Consider the following 22,295-nt stretch of genomic DNA (forward strand, 5'->3'; position numbering starts at 1 on the left):
TTGTCTGACCTACCGCTGTGTATGGAAGCCTATTGTTTCAATGATGAAACGAACTTCTCCTTGAAATAACCCCTTTTCTCTCATTTCAATGGAGTCACGCGTATTGGTAAATTCCGCCGTTTCATATTTCTCTATCTCCAGTCCTGTTCCCACCTTTCCACACATTTCCGGTTTTCCCAGAATCGAAAACAAATCTTGGGGAATACCCCGTGCGTCATTTCTCGGGAAAATGTTCAGCAGCACAGCGCCTGCGTTAGTTGTGTTGAACATTGATTTCTTGTTGGATTCCTGAGGACTTCAAAGGAACCTTTTACAGATGAAGTACAGGGCTTATTTGGAAGGTAAGTTGGCATGGAGAAAAGGATTGGGGTTCTCTGGTTGGAGCTTGATAATATTTTAGACAGTCACAAGCGTCCAAGCCACCTGTTTCACTTTTGCTTACGTGGATGTTATTCGACTTTGCTCGTTGATGGTGAGGTGAAGGAAATGTTTTAAACCCTTGTAAGTTAAATGAAACTATTTGATACGATTCGAACCGATTAACAAGAATGAGTTGAAACGGCGAGGTATACCAATGCAAGTACAGACCAGTAAAGCCAGTGGAATCGGACGCCAGCGTCTTCTCAACGGGGATGGGCTATGCTCAAATTCATTCGCTCTTTAATTTGTTATCAGTGCAATCATGCTCAACGAATATTGGTCGAAAGTTGTATAAATCTGTGCTTGTGTTTTGGGACCACAGTAATTGGCTGTCGCTGTTGTGGTTGCCTGCCCGTTATTGTTATTTTAATTTATCCGTGTCCTGTATTGTATGTATGTTGGGAAAGCTAATAAAATTAAATTAAATTAAAATTATGTAACAATAACCATGTTGTTTGCTCACTTCGGAACACCGTGATCAATGTCAGAAAGTAATCTGAACATTTTATTAAAAATGCATTGAAATCTCAGACAAAGTACCTATTGGTACGTTCTTTCAAGCAAGGTCCAGTACATGATATGCTGATCCTAGGCTGTAGATGAATCAACTTGAGTTATTTTGGTTTATTTTATTTTTTATCAATACTAAATCGCCAAAGTTTGTGAGGAACTTTGATGGTCCATTGTTGGTGGGATGGAAAACTAGGAGGTGTTGGTGGGGGGGGGGGGGGGGAGGTGGGCTGCTGAATACTGCCACTCACTGAGTTGTTCAAGGAGAACTCGATGTTTAACCCTTAACTCCAAGAGGTGATAACATGTAACTTTTCCCTTTAATATCCATACATTACCCAGTTGACAGGTAGTAAGAATACTCAAATTTATCAGGTAGGTGTTCCCTTGATTGAACACCAATTTCTTATAACCAATTTACAAGGAAATGTGTAGCAGCAAGAGGAGAGAATTAACAATCAGATATTGGGAGTTCAAGGGTTAAACATAGGCATGCTATGCATGCAGGAGTTATTTATTTAGATTTGTGGGTTGAAATGGGACACTTAGTAACTGATGCTGCTGTCTGAATAATTCTTGGCAAAAAATAAACTGCATTGGTACCATGCTTCCTGCAGTCCCCTCCACGATCCTAATTTCAACTGTCGTGCAACGTGTTTGTCAGGTAAAGTGCTGGGCCAATAACCAAGCTTGTTACAGGTTATATTTATCTTTCGAGTGAACTTAAATATATTTAATTAAAGCACAAACCTAATAATGTGAATTACTTCCATTGTACGCGTGTTAATGTACTGATGAAAGCAACAACACTTGGATACAGTAAAAGTTCATTGGCTGATTGTTTAAATTCGATTTATTAATACAATCGTCTTATGTAAACATTGGTGATTGGATCCATAGATTAAGAGAGGGGACAAAACAACGAGTGATTTTTCTGATTGCAAAATTTGATCATATCACACCTACACTTATCGACCCACATTGGCTCCCAGTAACATTCAGAGTTCAGTTTAAATTGCTCCTCCTTGTTCACAAGTCATTATGCAACCAAAGTCCTCCCTACATTAAAGATCTTTTGTCCCTGAAACCAGCTACTAATAAATATAGTCTTCACTTGACTGCACAATGTCTTCTGTTTGTTCCAAAAGCCAGCTGCGCTTCATTTGGGGATTGGGCCTTTGCTCATGCTGCACCTATTTTATGGAACTTGCTGCCATTAGCTATAAGAACAAGTAGTAGCCTCACTATTTTTGAAAAGGGACTTAAAGTGCTACTGAGACGAAAATTTATGTACTTGAAAACAAATTTTTTATGCCAACAATTTAAGTTTAGATCCTAAACAAAAAGAAAAAATATAATTCAGACCTATCACGGCAAGAAAAGTCTGAAAAAATTTTGATTAAAACTCATTAAATTTCGCCCACCATTGCTCAAACTACAACTACTGAGCCAAAGATAATTTTCAGCGTCTTTACCCATTGTGACATCATAGTATTCCTTTCATCAAAGCATTGCCGAAGTAAATAGTAAATTCAGTAGCGATCTTGCTCGAAAATCGTCGCTGTTTTCTATTTTAAACGACAGTAATGGTTCTGTTTCTTCCGATGAGGGGTCTATGAATGATTGTTGTAGTGTTGAGGAGAAATATTGGATATATCGCGCTCTGTGAGACGAAGAAGTAGAGCCATGTGCAACCAAGGAAGAGGCCATTGCTTTTGAGGAAAACATTTAAATGTGGCTATATAGTGAAGAAATGAGGGAGCTAGACCTTCAAAAGCGCCTTACAGGTGACGTAGAAGTTCATAATACAAATTTTAGCACATATGTTCTTATAGTTAAGCTTTTGTAGCAGCTAGGATGAAAATATCTCTTGAAAGGCTATATTTATTGTTATAAGGTGTCTTCGAACAGTTCTTATTTTGCTGGAAGTTCAAATCTTTTCTCTTTGTTATGTAATGTCTTAAGGCTGTTATGCAACGCTTTTCCTAGCAAAACTGTGGTATACCATGTGGTTTTGAAGAAAATCAATAGCCTGTTTATTTCTATGAATTGTGTTTTACTTAATACACATTACTATGGACTCGTGTTTGCATTGTGCAGCTTTTCAACTTCGGAAATAAATCATAATGCTGGTAAACTTTTACAAAGGACTACTTTTTGTTATTTCCAGGGAACAAAAGTATTTTGTCCAGACTGTTACGTATACTGTGACACCCAGAAACTGAACTCCAGAAATACATGTACTTATGTAATGCCCTTGCAATTCAAGACAACTAAACAGTAGCAGTAGGGAGTTTGCACACTCCTGAATTATTTTGTGTTGAACTATACACAACTGTCCTATGAGAATCAAATCAAACAGTTTGTAGCTTTCTTAGTTTAACAGTAACAAGTAATTAAGCAGATAACTATTCATTTTCTGAAGTTCTGTTCTACAGACGCTATGTTGATGATACCTTTTGTTTGTTCAGTAGCGAGGAGGACGCGCTCGTGTTCTTTGATTATATCAATGCCAGGCATCCTAGTATTCGTTTCACAATGGAAAAGGAAATTGATAAGAAACTATCGTTTCTAGACATATTGTTAGACAACAGTCATACATCCATCCTCACTAGTGTATATCGCAAGAAGACGTTTACTGGTCTTCTTAGTAATTATTTCAGCTTCGCCCCTTTGATTTACAAATTAGGTTTAGTCAGAACATTGATTGACAGAGCATATAAGATCAATAATTCCTCGTTTGGTTTTCATCTGGATGTGAAGAACTTATTTTCTTGCTACAGAAAAATTGTTTTCCATCTTGGGTCAAAGACAAGATCATTTACAGGTAGCTAGGGAAGAAAAATAATCCTCCTACTGGGCAGAACGCCTCTTCTAACTCCGGTAAACCTCCTTCGCACTATTATAAACTTCCCTATGTTGGTCGGTTTTCGAACATTGCTCAAACTAAGTTGAGACAACTACTCAAACGTTATTGTAGAGCTGAGTTAGATGTTAAGTTAGTCTTAGATGTTAAGTTAGTCTTCAGTACATTTAAACTCAGAAACATGTTCAGTGTGAAAGATTCAGTACGCTGGGTCTACATTCGCGTGAAGTATATAAATTTTCGTGTGCTGGCTGTAATGTCAGTAACATTGGTGAGACCACTCGCCACATTTGTACACGAGTTCGTGAGCACCTCTTGTCGGACAAAACTTCGCATATTTACAAGCACCTGCAATCATCAAGGGCCTATCTTGACTCTTGTGATACTGAATGTTTCACGATCTTAAATTCTGCCGCTTCAAAATACCAAATTAAGATCAAAGAGGCATTGTATATCAAGTGGGAAAAACCCATTCTTAATCAGCAATTGAAACATCTAGAATTGTCTCTTTCCTTTTAATTATGTTGTTCCTTGGTCTTTTATTTTATTATTATTATTATTTTATTTTTTTTTGATCTAGTCAAGCATGCGCTATTTACATTTTTCGCGTTTTTAACATTCAAATGTAACATAAGCCCTGACACGTAATTTGTAACATACCTTAATATAAATTCAAATGTACAACCGTTAAATGCTCATTTGCAACTGAAGATGACATGAGAATGTCGAAACATGTCTTGTAAATTTAAACTCAAAGTTGTCATTTCTTTTTTGAGAGTTATTGTCACTCTGCTGTCGTTACGTCAATTTGGAATATGTATTTATAATTAATTATATATAAACTGCTAATGTGGACATTTTATTATTACTATTTTGTGTACAGACACAACTTCCTAAGGGAATATGTGGTTGAAAAAAAATTTGATTTTTCTTGGTTGCAGTGGGGAGGGGGGCATCAGGGACAAAATTAATGGTTGTGATAAAATATTTCTCACCCATATTACTCCAGGACCCAATTCTATCCAACAATACGTAATGTTTGTCCAACTATTCTATCTTTCCCTGTTTCTGGCCTGAATTAATTTTTGAAAGCAGTTTCCATTTTATGGCATGAAACAGTCTCAAATGTAACTGATTATTCACGAAGAATGATCCTGGCACAATACAATTTCAAATACTTTACAGTCTACCACATCAAAAAAACAAAACAAAACAAAACAAAACAAAAAACAGAGCTCCATCTACAAGGTACAAAAGCCTTTAGCAATGAGTTAATGAAGAGACAGCAAATCCCATAAAATAAACCACTTGTGAGATATATTGGCACACCCTTTGTACTAATTGACAGATAATATGAGATGCAGCTAGATAGTGGGAGATAAGTCAGGAGTTCTTAAGTGAGCTCTATTGAGCTTTTTTAAAGATCCCCACAATAGTATTTCTATTTAACAGAAGGTGTAGATAGTCCTTTATCATTGTAATTGGTAACAGCTGCAGAACTGGTAAATGAAATACGCGGGTTTAGTATCTATAGTAATACACTTGAATGAGGTACATAAGAAAGTGTGTTATTTGATGAAGCAACTCATGAAAGATATTATCTTGTTTTCTTTATTCTATTTGACCAAGCTGTCCATCTACTTGTTGCTCAGGTGTAGTTTTGTTGAACACAGCCAACTGGTTCCAGCATGCACAGTACGTGGGTCACATACCTTTCGCATTGTGTTATTGTGTTATATTACAAATTAAATTATCTACTTTTTATACCTTTTAGCTGAGGTAGTTAATGGAGTGAACCTCAAAGAGACTTGAAAACAAGGTAAAATAATTTGACACGAAACTCTAATTTTGTGGTGTTATTTGTTAGATAAGTGAAGGTGATGATGAAAAAAGAATATTGCCTCCCTCTGTGTTTTTGTTATCATCCCTACCTCAAATAGCAGCTTGTTTAGGACCCCTAAAGATTTTTACATCTGCAGTAGTGTTTTTAGTACCATATTATTTTTGATATATTCATTGATTACAATATTATATTTTTCATTAATTTCATGCACATTGCAGGTATAAATTCGTATACATAAAGCATAATTATGTTTAACTTAACTCACTTTACTAATAGATTTGATCACTGTTCAGGCTGCCATGGCAACAGGCACAAGTAAAACCCCTATTTTGTTCATGCCAACAACACTTCCAGGACCTCCTGCCACACCCACAGTTCTTACAAGTCCCTCACCAGCAGCAGGCCCTGGTGGGTAGAATAATTTTTATATTTAATATATTAACTACAGAATTTACAGTTTATCTCTGGTCCCTTTGGAGGCAGGTAGCTTTGTTTCCACAAGAATCTCAACATTTCCTGTCAGGTGAAGCAGAGGAAAATACCATCGACTCACGGGGGGGGGGGGGGGGTTTGTAGTTGGGTCAGCTTTTAACCATTTTACTCCCAAGAGTCTGAGAGTGACCAATATCTTATTTCTCCTTACAACATCACCTCTGAATCTCACATAAAGGTCATGAGAATTAGGGAAATGAGCACCAACTAAAGAGGCTCTTGATTGTAAAACAAATTCTCCTGGTCAGCACCTTAGAAAATGTATAGAGAACAGTAAGGAGAATATACTATGTGCCGCTGGCCTCTCCAAATCCCTACCCCATAATAGTCTATTTTGTGGTTAGTTATGGACCCAATCACAGTCACTTTTGGCCAAATGTAATTTTTTTGATCCCTACTTACCAGAATTTTCCCACCCCCAAAATCCCGAAAAACTGCGATCTCATATTAGTAACTCTATTGAAAATGTAGAACTATTATAACACGACCTCATCCAAAAGCGTGGTGGCCTCGTAGTAAGTGTGCTTGACTCTGGATCAAGTGGTCTGGGTTCGAGCCTTGTGCCTCTCTATACTCAGGTGTTTAAGAGCCACTGACCGTAAATATCGAGAATCCGCCGACAGTTGCAAAATTTCGTAATTCGTTTTATTTTGGGCAACCCTTAAATCTGGAATCCGGAACTCGGAAACCGTAATCCGGAATCCGAAATCGGGAATCCAAAACTAAAGCAAGAGTTGAAGATGATGACAGAAAATTTCACTTCAGCAATACCTAATAAATAAATAACGGGAAAAATGTCATTTTTTGCTTAACCTCAACCACAAACTGTAATTGTAAAAAACATTACTAGGTTTGAACAACAACCCCCAAACTATATATGCCCCGCCCGGCCCAGGTTTTTAAAAGGTGGATAACGCTATCCATTTAATAAACCGTTATCAAGTCAGGGTTAGTGATTTCTCGGGTGGATAGAGAATTAGCCATCCTTTTGATCACCCTGGCAAGAAAAGACTGGTGAGTAGCGCACAGTTTACGTCACTGTCTTCATTGCGTGTGATGAATCTTTCAACATGTCGTCCGCAAGCACAAGCGAGGGGAAGACGGAAGTAAGTTTGTGACATATTGAAACATTTCTATAAATAATTTAATACGACGGCCTACAACAATAAGTTGCTGACACGGGATGACATTTGACTGGTGAAAGCAGAGAATCCTTTACATCCTGAAGTTTCTTTACTTCCTGAGGCAGTATATGTGTCCAAGCTACAGTGTTTCCTGATACCCTCTGGTACTCCTTCATCATTTCAAAAAACCTTGACTTGTTTTCATCGCGACAAGCATTTTGGTTTGCATTTACTGGAGAGTGATGAAGCTTACGTATCTTGTTCTCTTTCGTGTAGTCGTGCTTCACAAAAGTCATCTCATTTATGGGCTGTATTGCACCTTTTCTCTTTCGTGGCACATTCCACTTGCATGGTTTGGAGGTGCATGACTCATCAGACTCATCCAGTTTTTCCCTTACTTTACAATAGTTTTCTAAAGCAAAAAGTGTTGATGCAACATGGTTACATCTCCCATCTATGCCAGCAGGGCATTTGCAGTGGGCTCTTAGCATCTTTCCAAGTGAACTAATAACTAAGTAGCATGTATAAACTTTGTCCTTTTTCATAGATGGGACGACTTGGCTTTTGATGTAGTGCTTGCCATTTTGTTGTAGGTGGCCTATGTACAGGACATGACCAGATTTAAAAAAGTTGAATCCTTTAACAAGTGGCTTAGCAGTGGAGAGCTGCTTTTTACATTCTACACCTTCGATCATAAATCTCCACACAGTTCCAAATGATATTTTTGGTAGTGCCTTTATATCTGGTTGGAATCCTTCTTTTGGGAATGAATCCTTTACTTCAGGCTCTTGATTCTCAAGTACGCCAAGTTGAGCTTTTTTCCGTAACAAATTGACGCCGCCATCCGGATCACGCAAGTATTTAACATCAAATCCATGCTTGATGTAGTCGTGTACTCTATAAGTCAAAATTAGAGCACTCATAAGTACGAGAGGACTTTATTAAATTCGAAAATTTCGATTATATTAAATTTTTACTCTTAGGAAATTTTAATAATAATTCTGAAAAGGCATATAATTACAAATAAAGTTGTTATAAATAAAAATAACTTATTGCGTGAAAAGGTTCTTAGTTTAAAAGTTGCCAGCTTCGATACGAACCTCGACACTAAAGCTTTCTTTGTTCCCGTCGTTTTTGCACCTCTGCAAAGCAGCCACCTCTTCAACTGGACAACGCTACATTTTTCAACAGAATCCCTTGGAAGTTTTTTGCCTCCCCTGAGTTAGTTTAACAGTTAAAGTTTGGCTTTGCTCTCGCTTTCAGCCATATTGATTTGGAAAATCTGTCCCTTCAAACAATCCATAGATGCTTTACGGTCCCAATTCGGACCCAATCCCCAACTCGTTTAGAACATGGGGAATAGTTGCTGCTCATTGACACTTACGTGTAGCACGTGCCAACGAAAAGTCAAAATTTTGGAGAAACCAAGAAAGCAAACACAATGCGCAGTAAATTTTTAAAAATCATCTTTTCCAAAAGACAAGCTCCAGTAAAAGAAGACTAATTAAAGAACTTATTTCCGACGAAAAAAAGCGACAGGTGCATATTACGTTTTAACTCAAAAATCAAGATGAAAGATAAAAATCGCTAAATGTTTTCGCATGTGTGCAAATGGGCATGTGGATCATATTTCAAAAGGGAACTGAAATGGCGGGAATCCTTTTATCAAAAGAGCTGTGCTTTGATGCCATTTTTATTGACCTTTTTATATTTACAGGAGAAAAATTTGCAACTTAACTTTTGTGTATTTGAAAAACTTCGTTTTGGCTTTATTTTTGGATTCCGGTTTCCCAGTTCCGGACTCCGGATTCTGGATTCCTGGTTTTAGGGTTGTCCTTTTATTTTTTCTAAAGGACCCTTTTAATGAACCTTTTTCGGAAATGATATCAAAAAGTTCTACCCCTTTTTTTTTCTCCGAAAAATCGAAAAGTTTAAAATACGCCTGAATGGGCGTTGTTCCCCCCGTAAACCAATGAAAAATTATGCAACTTCGGCAACTTCGTACGCCACAACGCGATGCAACCCCGCTTTTAGATTTTGTGTGCTAGCAGATGGTCCTTTCATCTCTTAGAAAATATAAATTTCTTGTTATGTTGTTACGTTTAAGTCTGAATAGTGACCCGTTGAAGTAAAGTACCTCGCGTCTCTTTCGCGAAGGTAAAATAAAAGTAAATTTCAGAGGCCTATGAACAGGTCTGCCATATATACTTACAAATCATAATGTACATCATATTAAAGATTTTTTCTTGTATTTCAATTCCTCCAATTCTCTATCTTGGCCCGCCATAAGCGGCACGTCCAGGTTTAAAGAGTTTGGGCTATTTTGTCAAAAATGCAATGCAAACCCCTGAACAGCTGTCACGACCCATTTAAAGGCCCTTAAAAAGATCTTGTATGACATATTTACAAATCAAAATATTTATCTTCTTTAAGGTTTATCCTTGTATTTTAATTCCTCAAAGTTTCTTTCTTGGCCCGCCATAGGCGACGCGTCCAGCTTGAAAAGAGTTCGGGCTAAAATGACAAAAAATGGAATGCGATCCGTTGAACGGCTGTCACGCAAGAGATCATGTATTTTATATATTCCTGGCCAAGCTGAGAGATTGGCCTTGACTTCTTGCGTGAGAGCCGTTCAACGGATCGTACTATACTTTTTGTCATTTTTTAGCCCGAACTCTTTGAAAGCTGGACGCGCCGTTTATGGCGGGCCAAGAAAGAAACTTTGAGGAATCAAACTACAAGGATAAAGCTTCAAGCAAGGGAACAAGGTAAAACATTATTTTTCTACCTGGTTTTACAAACTTGGTAAATAGGCAATACAAAGCGTCAGGGGTAAACAATACTCAAAAACAAAATGGCGGAAATTCTAACTGGCGAATAAACAACAAATAAAACCAGGTAAAAAAAATATTTTGCCGTATTCCCTTGGTCGTGACTGCTGTTCCGCGGTTCGCATTGCAATATTGAAAAAATAGCCCAGACTCTTTTATACCTGGACGTGCCGCTTATGGCGGGCCAAGATAGAGAATTGGAGGAATTAAAATACAAGAGTAAATCTTTAAGATCAATCAATCAATCAATCAATCAAAGTTTATTGTCTAACGTGAGGCATGGTTGCCCAATTGCCCGAGCCAGAGGCTCATGTATAAAACGGTAGACTATAAATTAACTATAATGAAAGGTATATTATTAGAAGTACTTAAAACTTTATAGGTAAAAATATATAAGTTTAGAGTACGAGTGATAATTGTAAAATTGTAGGTGATTAATATTAATAGTTAAAAGAGTCTAAACATTATGTTCGGTAAAAGATATTGCAGTAGATGAATATGAATAAGAATGACAATGTATGTGTACGTACAATAAAAGTCAACTACATGTATTACATTTACAGATTGGTCCTAGAGTGCTAAAATCGATATTCTTAAGTTTACTGCAAAAATCGCTAAGCGTAGATGCTGTTTTAATTTCTCTTGGTAAACTGTTCCAAAGGTGACTAGCTTTATATGTAAAGGAATTATGATACGATCTATTATTATACCCTGGTTGCACTAGATTTACACCTTTATTCCTTAAACTATATCTAGATTCCCGCAATTTAAAAAAGTTTTTAATATATTCCGGACCGTTCCATTTCATACATTTAAAAAGTAAAACTAAAGAAATATAAAATCGCCTATGTTCTAGAGTTTTCATGTTGCTTTTAGCTAAGATTGTATTGTAATCAACATTATTGCCGAGATTAAGCAAAGTTTTGAGTGCGTAGTTATTGACTGACTCAAGTTTAGAGCTCAGTGTTTTATTTATTCCAAGCAATAGCGGACTACAGTACTCCAGGTGAGGAAGTATGTACGCCTTATCGAGTGATAGGGAGACATCTACAGGTATAAGTTTTTTGAGTCTCCTAAGGGCACCAATCTTGGCATAGACCTTTTTTTATGACACTCTGAATGTGATCAGCAAATGTTAACTTGTCGTCAATTGTGACCCCAAGGATTTTGAGTGAGTTAGATAACTCGACTCTAGAGTCACCAATGATAAATTGAGGGTCGTAAGCAATATCTCCGATCATCATAGCTTGGGACTTTATGTTGTTGACCATGATGATGATGATTAAGATGATGAGTTGACCATGATGATAAGTTGACCATGATGATTAAGATGATGGTATATTATGATTTTTAGGTCTATATGACAGACCTCTTCATAGGCCACTGAAGTTGACCCCTATTTTACCTCCGCGAAAGAGAAACGAAGTACTCTTATTTCAACGGGTCACTGTTCTGGCTTAAACGAACAACATAGCAAGAAATTAATATTTTCTGAGAGATGAAAGGACCATCTGCTAGCACACAAAATTTAAAAGCGGAATGGCTTCGCGTTGTAGCGTACGAAGTTGCCGAAGTTGCATAATTTTTCATTGGTTTACGGCGGCGGGGGAGTGGACAACGTCCATTCAGGCGTATTTTGAACTTTTCGATTTTTAGGAGAAAAAAAAGCGCGTTAGAACTTTTTGATATCATTTTCGAAAAAGGTTCATTAAAAGGGTCCTTTAGAAAAAAATAAAACGAATTACGAAATTTTGCAACTGTCGGCGGCTTCTCGATATTTACGGTCAGAGGGTCTTAAATGTGTAGCAGTGGATTTAATGTTGGGGGGTAACATCCCATCCAGTGCGGAGTAGAAATACTCCTAGTCGCTTCATGCTAGGAACGGGAGTTAAGCACCTACCTGATGGGCCATTTGGCTCGTAAACAGACTTTACCTTTTTGTCCAATGGCATATCCCCTTGAGCCTGTTACTGGAAAGTATCTCCTCTCTTGGGCATTGACTTCAACCATGTTCTGATGAAATGCTTTTCCTGGTACATGATCACTTTCTTTTAAATGAATCTGAAAGGAAAATAAAGTGATGAAATGATACTTGACAACATCCATGTGAAATAGCCATGAAGAAGGTTACGTGATCAGTGTGAACAGTTCTTGCTTCTTTGTAATTATAAACCCTAGCAGGATAATAAGCTGGTACCAGGTGTCGGTTATAGAGAAAGGGGAGTCCATGCCAATTCCTGCTTACCACAAGGGAGCCCACACAAGCGGCGTGTCTGGTCGTTTGTTCGGAATATGAAGAAATGTATGGGAGAATATTGAAGAGTCGTAATATCGTAACCTTATATCGAGGAATGTCTATGTTAAGGCTCAAAATAAATGTAAACCTACCTCACTTGCCGTGTATTGTCGTTTCTGTGGTTCTAATGGCGAATTCGAGCAATTTGGTAGATTTTGCGTTGACTGTTACTCTATGTATAAGAAGGAGCGGGTTAGGGTCTCCTGTTTATACAGTAAAGTAACACTCAACGCAAAATCTACCAAATCGCTCAAATTCGCCATTTAGAACCACAGAAACGACAATACACAGCAAGTGAGGTAGGTTTCCATTTATTTTGAGCCTTAACATAGACATTCCTTGATATAAGTTTACGATATTACGACTCTTCAATATTCTCCCATACATTTCTTTATATTTCGAACAAACGACACGCCGCTTGTGTGGGCTCCCTGTGTGCTTACCTGACCTCATATTGTTACCTGCACTTCACATACGGCGAAGTTGAAGCTAGAATATTATTATTATTCCGCCATCGTTTAATTTTCTGGTATTTTGACCTATTAAACAGTGTTGTACTGTGGTGTGTTTTGTGCGTACCGTTGCCATATTAAAAAGTTAAAATGGCGTGATAGTTGAGTTATAAATATATATATTTGCTCATTTGACAGACTAAGGATTATTCATAGTTTATGAAATTGGCAAATCCCTTCCAACCAATGGTGAGGTTTTTCCTAATGCTTATTATTTTAAACCTAAAATCTTGAAGTTCGATGTAAACCTGCATTTCAAATGAGATTTATTTCAGTATAAGGCAAAACTGTTGTTTCTTTCATAATTTCATTAAGTCAGCAGCTTTGATTTCGACGACAAACAAAAAAGATGGATTGTGATTGGAATCACATTAAACAGGCTTCTGTTACCGGTTCTCCGTGACTTTGCTGGTAAGGAACTTTTTAAACACTACACGTCATTGAAGAGCGCCTATGGAGTAGATGCACAGGGTTACTCCACTCACATGAAGAAAGATGGATCATTTGATTTAAACTATGGCAGCATTAACAACAATTGGGGAACATTCAAGAGAAAGGTGCCTCTGTATGATTACAAAGTGACGTCGGCTGAGGATCTGGCCAAACTTTATCTTGAACCACACATGGCCAAGTTTACAGGTCAATAATTGAGTTTTTTAACGTCTCACTCATATGTTCGACACAGAACAACGCTATACGCTTCAATATCAAATCTCTAGTTGATTTTTTCGATAATGATCACTTACAATGGAATACAACGACGAAGAACAAAGTTTAAAATATATACCTGTGCCAGATCAGCCTGCTTTTACTTATTGGCACGTCGATCTGTCACACAGGTGGCTTGGCGCTAAAGCGTATGCCCAAAAGACTATTGGGCCAACAAGACTGACGTCTTGTTCAGCCGAGTCAAGACTCATACTTGTCAACCTGGAAACTATCCTGAAAGATCAGGTTATTACCTACACAGTCTTTCTCTCTAAGAAGACGTCTACCGATAACTTGCCCTGTATGCGTATCTTACTTTTTGCTCTAACCTTAATTATAAATCCCATTGCATATTTTCAGGTTTTGATGGCACATGCGACTTGTCAGCAGTATTGGGAATGCTGGCCAATTCATCCGTGTTTCACACTCGCATCCAAGCAAATGCTAGGGATGTACGTTCCAAAGTAAGAAATGAGTGGGGACACTGTAACTTTGATCACTGGAATGAACCAGACTTCAGCTACAGTTTCCAACTCATGGAGACATTGATTCGTTCTTTGGGCCTTCCAAGAGCCGATGAAGACCAAGTATGTGATGAACTTCAGGAGTGGGAAACCAGGGGTTAGTCATCTCAATAATGACACGATGATGTGCATGTGGCGCATAAGGCCTTAACCAAATATTTTCGGTGCCTCCCCAGGGTGAGCCCTAGTCTTTTAAATACTTTTAGATGCCTCATCCAGGGTGAGTACCAGTTTTTCTTGCAGCTCTGTGTGAGCTGATCTTCTCCAGGTCAGGTTTACTATTTCTCGCTCACATTAGCCCTGTGGGGGATTTAACTAGTGTCTTGATAGAAAATGCTAAGTCCACGGTTTTCCTTCTTCACTTTTTTACTTTTTTTCTCTTATGAAACATATGTATGAACTGCGGTTATGAAACGTATATGTGCACGATCCTTCGCAGTAAAGCACTATTTGAGCAATAGTGAAAATCAGACCTGAAAAAAATTTCAGGCCTGTACGGGATTCGAACCACTGACCTCTGCGATACTAGTGCAGCGCTCTACCAATTGAGCTAACAAGGATCGTGCACATATACGTTTCATAACCGCAGTTCATACATATGTTTCATATGTTTGTTGTTGTTTGATTTATCATCTACGGGTTTATGTCGAATTAATTTGATGGCCTGCTCCCAGTTGGCTTGGTAGCTCAATTGGTAGAGCGCTGCACTAGTATCGCAGAGGTCAGTGGTTCGAATCCCGTACAGGCCTGAAACTTTTTTCAGGTCTGATTTTCACTATTGCTCAAATAGTGCTTTACTGCGAAGGATCGTGCACATATACGTTTTTTTCTCTTGATCATTAAAGGCTCCTTGGCTACCCAAGGTAAAATATTCACATCGTGGCTGACGTTGTATTCATTTCGTTTGTTTCTCGGTAGGTTTGAAATTGTGCATGGGTTGTCCAGTGGACAAGGATGTGATGAAGTTTGTCAGCATTGAGGTAACCAACTTAGCACAAAACTTAGAGGCCATTAAGAAATCCAATGCTGATGAAGCCAAGAGGATAGGAGAAGCTCTTCAAGACGCCACAGATGAAATAACCAAGTTTGATAAACGTATAGCGGGCATAGAAAGGCGACTGACAGAAGAGCATCAGGCGCAAACAGACAAGAACAAAGAATTCTCATCAGCAATTGAAGATATTTCTAACAACATAACTATAATACAGGGACACCAAGATACAAATAAACGAAACATCTCCTTGTTAGAAGAAAGGCATAATGAGCTAGAATCAGCTGCAACCTCTTTAAAAGAAGGACAGGGTGCACTTACCTCAAAGGTGGAGGCTTTAGAGTTTGGACAAACTCAGTTAGATTCTCGGCTGAAAAAGTTAGAAGAAGGTAGTGCCATTGCCACTGTCAATGCTGAAATTTTGCATCTGCCAAGTCGCAATCATTGCTTTTGTGGTCGCAAAGGTGAGCTACAAACAATCGCTGCGCTATTGAAAAATATTGTGCGAGGTTGTTCAGAATCAGCTATTTGCGGTCTTGGAGGTGTAGGAAAAACAGCTCTTGCGGTCGAGTATCTCTGGCGACAGAAAGACAAGAAGGAATATCCCGGTGGTATTTTCTGGATTTCGGGCGAAAACAGCAACCTTTTTCAGCTGTCTGTCAGCGAGATGGCACGTCAAGTTGGAACTTTTGATGACAAAGACTTCTCCAATTCGCTGTCAAGAACCTTGGACTGGTTGGGAAAGCGTGAACAGCTGTGGTGTCTAGTGGTTGACAATCTGGATGAGTTAGAAATGTCCATGGATATGCAGAAGTTTCTTACTGGTCACTGGAAACAAGCTGCCCGTGGTCATATCATCATAACCACAAGAAGAGAAGCAACGGAAATCGGAGAAGAAACAGGAATCGAAGAAAGCTCTTGTATTGAGTTGAAATGCTTCACAGAGGAAGAGGGAGTTCAATTTTTAAAATCAAGAAGTGGAACAACCGGAGAAGACAGTGATTTCCGCGAGCTGGTTGGAGAGCTTGGTGGACTGCCTTTAGCTCTTGATCAAGCTGCTGCTTATATCCGGTCCCTTCGCCGGCCTATCAAAGAATATCTGAAGAAGTATAAGAAGCAAAAGATGCTTCTCTTGAAGAAGAAGAAGGCTCGTAATCTGGTGGAAAGTACATTACCTGAGCGACTGGCTGTCCACACAACATGGTTGTTAAACTTTAACCACGTCAGTCAAATGTCAGAAGAGACGGATCTTGGTGAAACCCCCTCTATCGTAATGAAAATTTGTGCCTACCTAGGTCCCGATGACATCCCGTATCAGGTGATAAACGAAGGACTCCACGTTATGGGAACTTCGGAGGCAGTAACCGATTTGTTGGATGCAGCCGAGGTTGTGTCCCTTCTAACCAAGTTTTCCCTTTTTCAAAGGCATGGGACAGATTCTTTCAGTGTTCATCGTCTGGTGCAAGATGTTATCCGAAGTGAGATTGAAAACGACAAAATTGGACTGCGTGTTCTTTGCTTTGCAGTGCACACACTGAACCATGCATTAAAAGAAACACTCTCCCCAGCGGAAGTCTGCAAAAGTTTCTTTGAAGATGCAGTTTTCAGTGTTGAAAATCCTCCTTCGTTACAACTGTGGGGCAAGTTGGCTTCACACTCGACCTTCTTGCAAGAACATTTGCGTAGCTACCTAGAGAAACATGAAAATGATGTCGAACGTTTCTACACCGATGCAACTGTTCGTATCTTTAACGAAGCAGCGATTTTTTTTAGTGTTTCGCAGGAGAAAGTGAAAGCTCAGGCTATGCAAAAAAAGAAACTAGAGTTGCTAGTACACCTTGAAAAACCGACCCTTGAGGAAGATTGCAACTTGCCGCATTATTTTGTTGATGTACCTTTGAAGGACAAGGACTACAAGGTGATAGCGTGTTGTATGAGAAACCCTCCTCCTGAAAACGAGGCCGTGACTGAAGAAGATTCTTCTCAGAATGAAAGGAAGGAGGAAGCTGACCAACTCAGAGAAAAAGGAAACGATGTCTTTAAAAATAACAATTTCAAAGAAGCACTGAATCTTTACACGAGAGCTATTGCTTTGTGGCCGAATGACCACAAGCTGCTTTGTAACAAGGCCCTCTGCCATTTGAAACTTGGAGAACCAAGAAATGCTCTGGAAGATTGTCAAAAGTGCCTTATTCTAAAACCTGATTACAGCAAAGCCCTTCAACGAAAAGCTTGGGCTCTGCAAGAACTTGTTGAAGGTGGAAATAGTGAGCTTGAAGGGCAGAAACGTGCAGCAATAGCAGTAGCCCTTCACTTCGATCCCAGTCTTCGCCAAGACAAACCTTTTTGTCACAGGTGTCCTGAAGCACCAGGGCTTCGTGTCAGGGAGATTAACAATGAAAGTCAGCTGGAGTTTGCTTTGGAGACGACTAATGGAGACGAAACCTTGCTGTTGCATGAAGGAGAGTACCATTTGACTTTCTTTCAACCATTAAAGGACCTTCAAATTGTAGGTCTTGGACCCAAGATTTACTTGAACTGTGCAAAGATGTGCTTAATTTTTCGCGCCAAATGCTATTTTGAACACATAGTGTTTCCTAGGGGAAACGTTTCCCTGATCTGCCAAGGAAAAAATGGAGCTGTTCACCTAAATCAGTGTGAGATCTCAGGAGGAAGGAAAGGTTGTAAGTACTTACCAGACTGTAACGGAGGTCCAGGCTGTGTCGCGCCCTCTTTGGGAAAGCGTGCTTGCGATCGCACAGGAAAATTTGGTGATTCAGAATCAATGTCTGGCATAGTTGGCTATCCGGGAGTTGATATTTCACACGAGAGCTCTGGATTAATAGAGAAGTGTGTTATTCATAACTGTGGGGGCGGAGGTGCTCTTGTTGTTGGGCAAGGTTCTCGACTACTGGTGAAAAAGTGCGAAGTGTACAATAACCAGCAAGCTGGATTAGAGGCAAGGCAAGGAGGAGAACTTGAAGCAATTGGAAGCAAGATATTCGACAATGGTAATCACGGCATTCTGATTGGGAAACTCGCTGGGAAATGTGATGTCAATGAAAATGACATATTTGAAAATGCAAAAGAAGGTATCATCGTTTGCGATACAAAAGAGAAGATAAATTTGCGAAACAACAGCATCCACCACAACAGATCCTTTGGTATTTCCCTTGATAATAATCCTCAAATGTTCATAAGCAACAATACGATTTTCGAGAATGGATTCTGGGGCATCTTAGCTAAAGGGAGAACATCGGCACACATAGAAGGAAACGAACTCATTGGCAACAAATGCGGCGGAATATTTATTGGAGTCAATTACTCTGGGAGGGTTTTTCTGAAAAAAAATACTGTAAGAGATCACAGTGGCCCTTGGCTTGAGTATCCATTCAAAAACGGTAGCCCGATTATTGACGACAAAGAGACTGATGCTCTCGGTTCTGACCTTCCGGAAGGTGAAAAGCATTACTATTCGATGCCTCCCATTGAAGCACAAAATAGACATTTTAACAATGAGGAAGGCTTGTATCATCCCAGAGAGGTGGCTGAACGACTTTCCAACGGCTGCACTTATTGTCGTCGCAGAGGAGACAAAAAAGTGCGGTTTTTGAAGTGCCCAGGATGTCTCATTGCATCATATTGCAGTAGAGAATGCCAGCGTCACCACAGACGTAAACACAAGACACTATGTCTAGCTCTTAAAACTCGTTATGCTGTGGATGTTGACCGTATTCCCCGAGTTAAGCAAGGAGCATTCTTGGTGCGTCCGTTTGGCACTCACTTGAAGGGGATCGGAGAGGGCCCTAAACCAAAACTTAACGAGGAGTTTATCGTTAAGATTCAAACACAAACTCTTAACTACCATCCGCTACAATGGATGGGACTTTACGACAAAAGTGTCACAATCGATTGTCTCATCCAAAGTCCTGAAATCTTTAACGTGATAACGGAATGTGGCGTGCTTGGAGCTTTAAACAAGTTTACAAGTAAGAAATGTTTTTTCTGGGCCATGTTTACTGAGCCAGGAGGAAAGCTGACAATTTATCTTGATCACTTGGCTCCTTATCAAGAGTGGTAAAGGATTAATGGACAGTTTCCTACGAAAGTAAGTATTCCTGGAGTAGTTTAACTTTTGTAGTTGAACCTTTGCTGTCGAGAAGGTGATGTGGCTTAGTCTTTGCTTCTTATTCAAAGTGTCCTGACGTGCCATTTTGGAACAGAGCATTAATAACAAGACTATATGGTGACTTTGATAACAATCGACTGTTCTTTACGCAAGAGCAATGTGTTTAATGGAAAATTACAGCTGTCGTGTAAGTCCGTAAAGGTCCGTAAACCTTCCCCCAAGTAGTCTACACGCCTCATACATGGACTTCCTACGGCGCATCACCATCACTCTTAGAGCTCCCCACGCAGCGCTGACATCAGTTTTTTTCACTGTTTAATTTTGATTCACGCGACGGACTTCGCCGAAAAGGAGGGGTTGCTCGTAGTCTATCCTCAAGCCCCTTGCGGTTTTCAAAGTTGCGAACAATCGTGAGACACTCGTATCTCTTGTGACTCGTCCTGGTTCAGTTCTGACACTGGTCCTCGTTGAATGAATCTGATCGGGTTTCTTAGGATTAATTTTTGGTTTTCTTGAGTTTACTGGATTTTTCCGGGGTCTCACCTCTCGACATTGTTATCGTTTTGAATGTAAGAGCTACGTCGTCACTGAAACGTTCGCGGGTCTTTGCGCGTTTACTCCTAACATATCTAAATTATCCTTTGAAGGAAAATTTATATTGAAATGAAAGAAAGGGAAATGAAAAAAAAAAGGGAAAAGACGAAAAAAAACATTTAAAAAAAAAATCGGTGCTGCCAGGGCTCGAAGTCTTCAGTGACTTAAGGGGAGTGGGTATATCCATAGCACCAGGTATGCAGAACGTACGAAGTGGCAAAGTTTTGTATTGAAACCAATTTGATGCACATTTATCATATGCACCAATTCTATTCATTTCCTGTCCTGTCCTCAGCCTGTCAACTGACCAGTGTACTAACTCTGCTCTAACCAAGTTCCTTTTTTGTCACAAGTTTGAGATCAGCGAGAGCTGTTACTGTCCATCATGGCTGCAACGCTAATCACAACTATACAACAGTAAACACATGCAGTCCTAGACTGCCTTTCATTTAATGTGCCATCACCTTTACTCAAGCTTAACTTTGAAATCGTGAATAATTAATTATATAAGATTTAAGTTTTTTGACAATAACTGGGCCAACTTGTGTGGCTAAAATTTATATATATGATTTAATTTTTTGACAATAAATCAGCCAACGTGCGTGGCCAAAATTTATCCTGACGCAAACTTGTCTGGTTTCTATTTATTAAAGCACGTTTTTGCAAACAAAGCTTGACTGTTGACCTAAAATTCGACCCAAATATCATTATCTACAGGGGTACAACATTTACTTTATTGTGAAGGACAGGCCATTTTAAAGTTTGCAATTTTGTACTACTTTCATTTGAACTCACTAGCTCAACACTACCTTCTCCTTACTTCTAGGGCCAAGGGTTACATTGTTTGTTTAAACTACATTATACTACTTATAAGATTTTGTTAGCAATTGCGAGACTTTGATGAGGGATTTTTCTAGCTAAATTGCAAGGAAATCTAAACAAGAAGCTCATTTTAAAAGATTTCCATTCTACAAAATAATAAGACAGTAGATAATAGCAAGTGTTTTATCAATCAATGCTAATTGAATTTTGTACTGCTGGGACGGTGTTAATGACACAAGCAAACCAAACTATTAATTTTCTTAGACTTTCTCAACTTGCTGAACGAGAAAATTGAACTGGTTAGAAAATGTGATCATGAGACGAATTTTTCACTACTAGTAACAGGGAGCACAACTCCATCGTTACTGAATATTTAAACTTGAGACTTGAATGATAAAATCTGCTTACAAAGAAAATCTTCAGTCTGATCTTCACTTTGCAGTTCATGATGATTAACTGACTGTCAAACTCTGCGACTTCCACTTTTTGTCTCTTATGTTTTGGATGCAGTGCAAGAAGCCTTGTGATTTTTCCAGTCTGTTTTTTGACAATCGATTTGCAGAGATACAATAACTATCATGATGGTACTCTTGTTTTAACCCAGTTAACATTACACTTTGTTGGAATAATATGGTAGGTTTTTTGTTTTAGTTATATATAGGCATTATAAGCTGTAAATTGTTTAATTATAGAAACACAAAATTTTCGTTCTGCTTAGGCTTAACTACACTGAACAAGCTGTATGTGGTTGCTAACTGAAGGGAGCTCTCAAGTCGATTTACTAGTAAAGAGTGAGACACCACGGGCATCACGGGAAGGACCGGGGGAATGGATGCATGCTCCCCCAGAAATTAGTGAAAAAGAGAAGCACCTAAGATGTGCATACCTTTATTCTGAACAAGAATTTCCATCGTTGGAAGTTTTCAATGATTATATTTAGGAGGATGATAATATTGTATGGGCCTTCACCAAAGGGAACAATTTGCTTTATCAAAATCAACAGTTTAATTAGCAACCTTAAATACAAGGGAAACTCTGGCTTGATGTCTTACTTGATGTCTTACTTGTGATGGCCAACTAGAAAGCCTTTGCTACTTTGGCCACCACACACGTTTTTATAATCTGTACTTTATTTTATTTTGTAATCATTTGTTGCAACTTTGCTTTCCTATCTATGTTAGTTTATGTAAATAGTGTGAAATAAATGAACCAATTACCTAATACTATTTCTTACAACTTCATGTTTCTTGCTGGCCTATTTGCCGACAGGCAGGGACACCGCGACAGCTTGCGCCAATTACCGCGGGCCCAGTTAACCTACCCATCCCACCCTAGGGGAGGACATCCACCACACACTAATCTCGTGCGTGGGTAATTAACGTCTCCTACCCCTAACCCTGCAGGAGAACGGGACCTCCATTTATTCGTCCCTATCCGGGAAGACTAGAATATCTAACCATTATTTTGATGTTATAGAAAGGTAGCATATTCTTCTCAATTATTTGATGACCTTGAGTGTTGGTCCGGCCGGGGCTCGAACCCTCGACCTCCCGCACAACAATCCAGCGCTCTATCCATTGAGCTAACCGGGAGGCGGTTGCTTTAGAGCTCTCTCCAGGGCTTCTATATATCA

The 22,295-nt window shown here is 39.0% G+C and overlaps 2 protein-coding genes across 3 annotated transcripts; one reads left to right on the top strand and one right to left on the bottom strand.

Annotated features, from left to right (window-relative positions):
* The first annotated feature begins 2 nt into the window (after positions 1-2).
* On the top strand, positions 3-21,883 carry LOC111330905 (uncharacterized). Of its 2 annotated transcripts, none has more exons than XM_088744483.1 (6): positions 3-341; positions 5,571-5,615; positions 5,916-6,047; positions 13,210-13,533; positions 13,963-14,223; positions 15,045-21,883. In XM_088744483.1, exons 3-6 carry the CDS (start codon positions 5,939-5,941, stop codon positions 19,196-19,198), a joined length of 4,848 nt encoding a protein of 1,615 aa, XP_088600609.1. In that variant the 5' UTR covers positions 3-341; positions 5,571-5,615; positions 5,916-5,938; the 3' UTR covers positions 19,199-21,883. The 2 variants fall into 2 exon arrangements, with proteins under 2 accessions (XP_088600609.1, XP_088600608.1); XM_088744482.1 differs by having other exon boundaries at positions 4-341; positions 5,933-6,047.
* Positions 6,981-12,970, bottom strand: LOC148717051 (uncharacterized). The gene is made up of 4 exons (XM_088745653.1): positions 12,962-12,970; positions 11,987-12,147; positions 8,356-8,472; positions 6,981-8,152 (listed from the first exon to the last, which is right to left on the bottom strand). Exons 1-4 carry the CDS (start codon positions 12,968-12,970, stop codon positions 7,276-7,278), a joined length of 1,164 nt encoding a protein of 387 aa, XP_088601779.1. The 3' UTR covers positions 6,981-7,275.
* Positions 21,884-22,295: the final 412 nt, after the last annotated feature.

Source organism: Stylophora pistillata, chromosome 14 (genome assembly GCF_964205215.1).
Source record: "Stylophora pistillata chromosome 14, jaStyPist1.2, whole genome shotgun sequence".
Lineage (NCBI taxonomy): Eukaryota > Metazoa > Cnidaria > Anthozoa > Scleractinia > Pocilloporidae > Stylophora > Stylophora pistillata.

Excerpts from the sequence above, each read along its gene's own strand:
- LOC111330905 (XM_088744483.1), top strand. The coding sequence starts at position 5,939 with ATGGCAACAGGCACAAGTAAAACCCCTATTTTGTTCATGCCAACAACA. Across the intron at positions 6,048-13,209 it reads CTCACCAGCAGCAGGCCCTG|TCAGCAGCTTTGATTTCGAC; the intron begins GTGGGTAGAATA and ends AATTTCATTAAG. Across the intron at positions 13,534-13,962 it reads ACACATGGCCAAGTTTACAG|GTTTTGATGGCACATGCGAC; the intron begins GTCAATAATTGA and ends GCATATTTTCAG.
- LOC148717051 (XM_088745653.1), bottom strand. Across the intron at positions 8,473-11,986 it reads CGAGCCAAATGGCCCATCAG|GGGAGGCAAAAAACTTCCAA; the intron begins GTAGGTGCTTAA and ends AAACTAACTCAG. Across the intron at positions 8,153-8,355 it reads AAGAAAGCTTTAGTGTCGAG|AGTACACGACTACATCAAGC; the intron begins GTTCGTATCGAA and ends TTTGACTTATAG.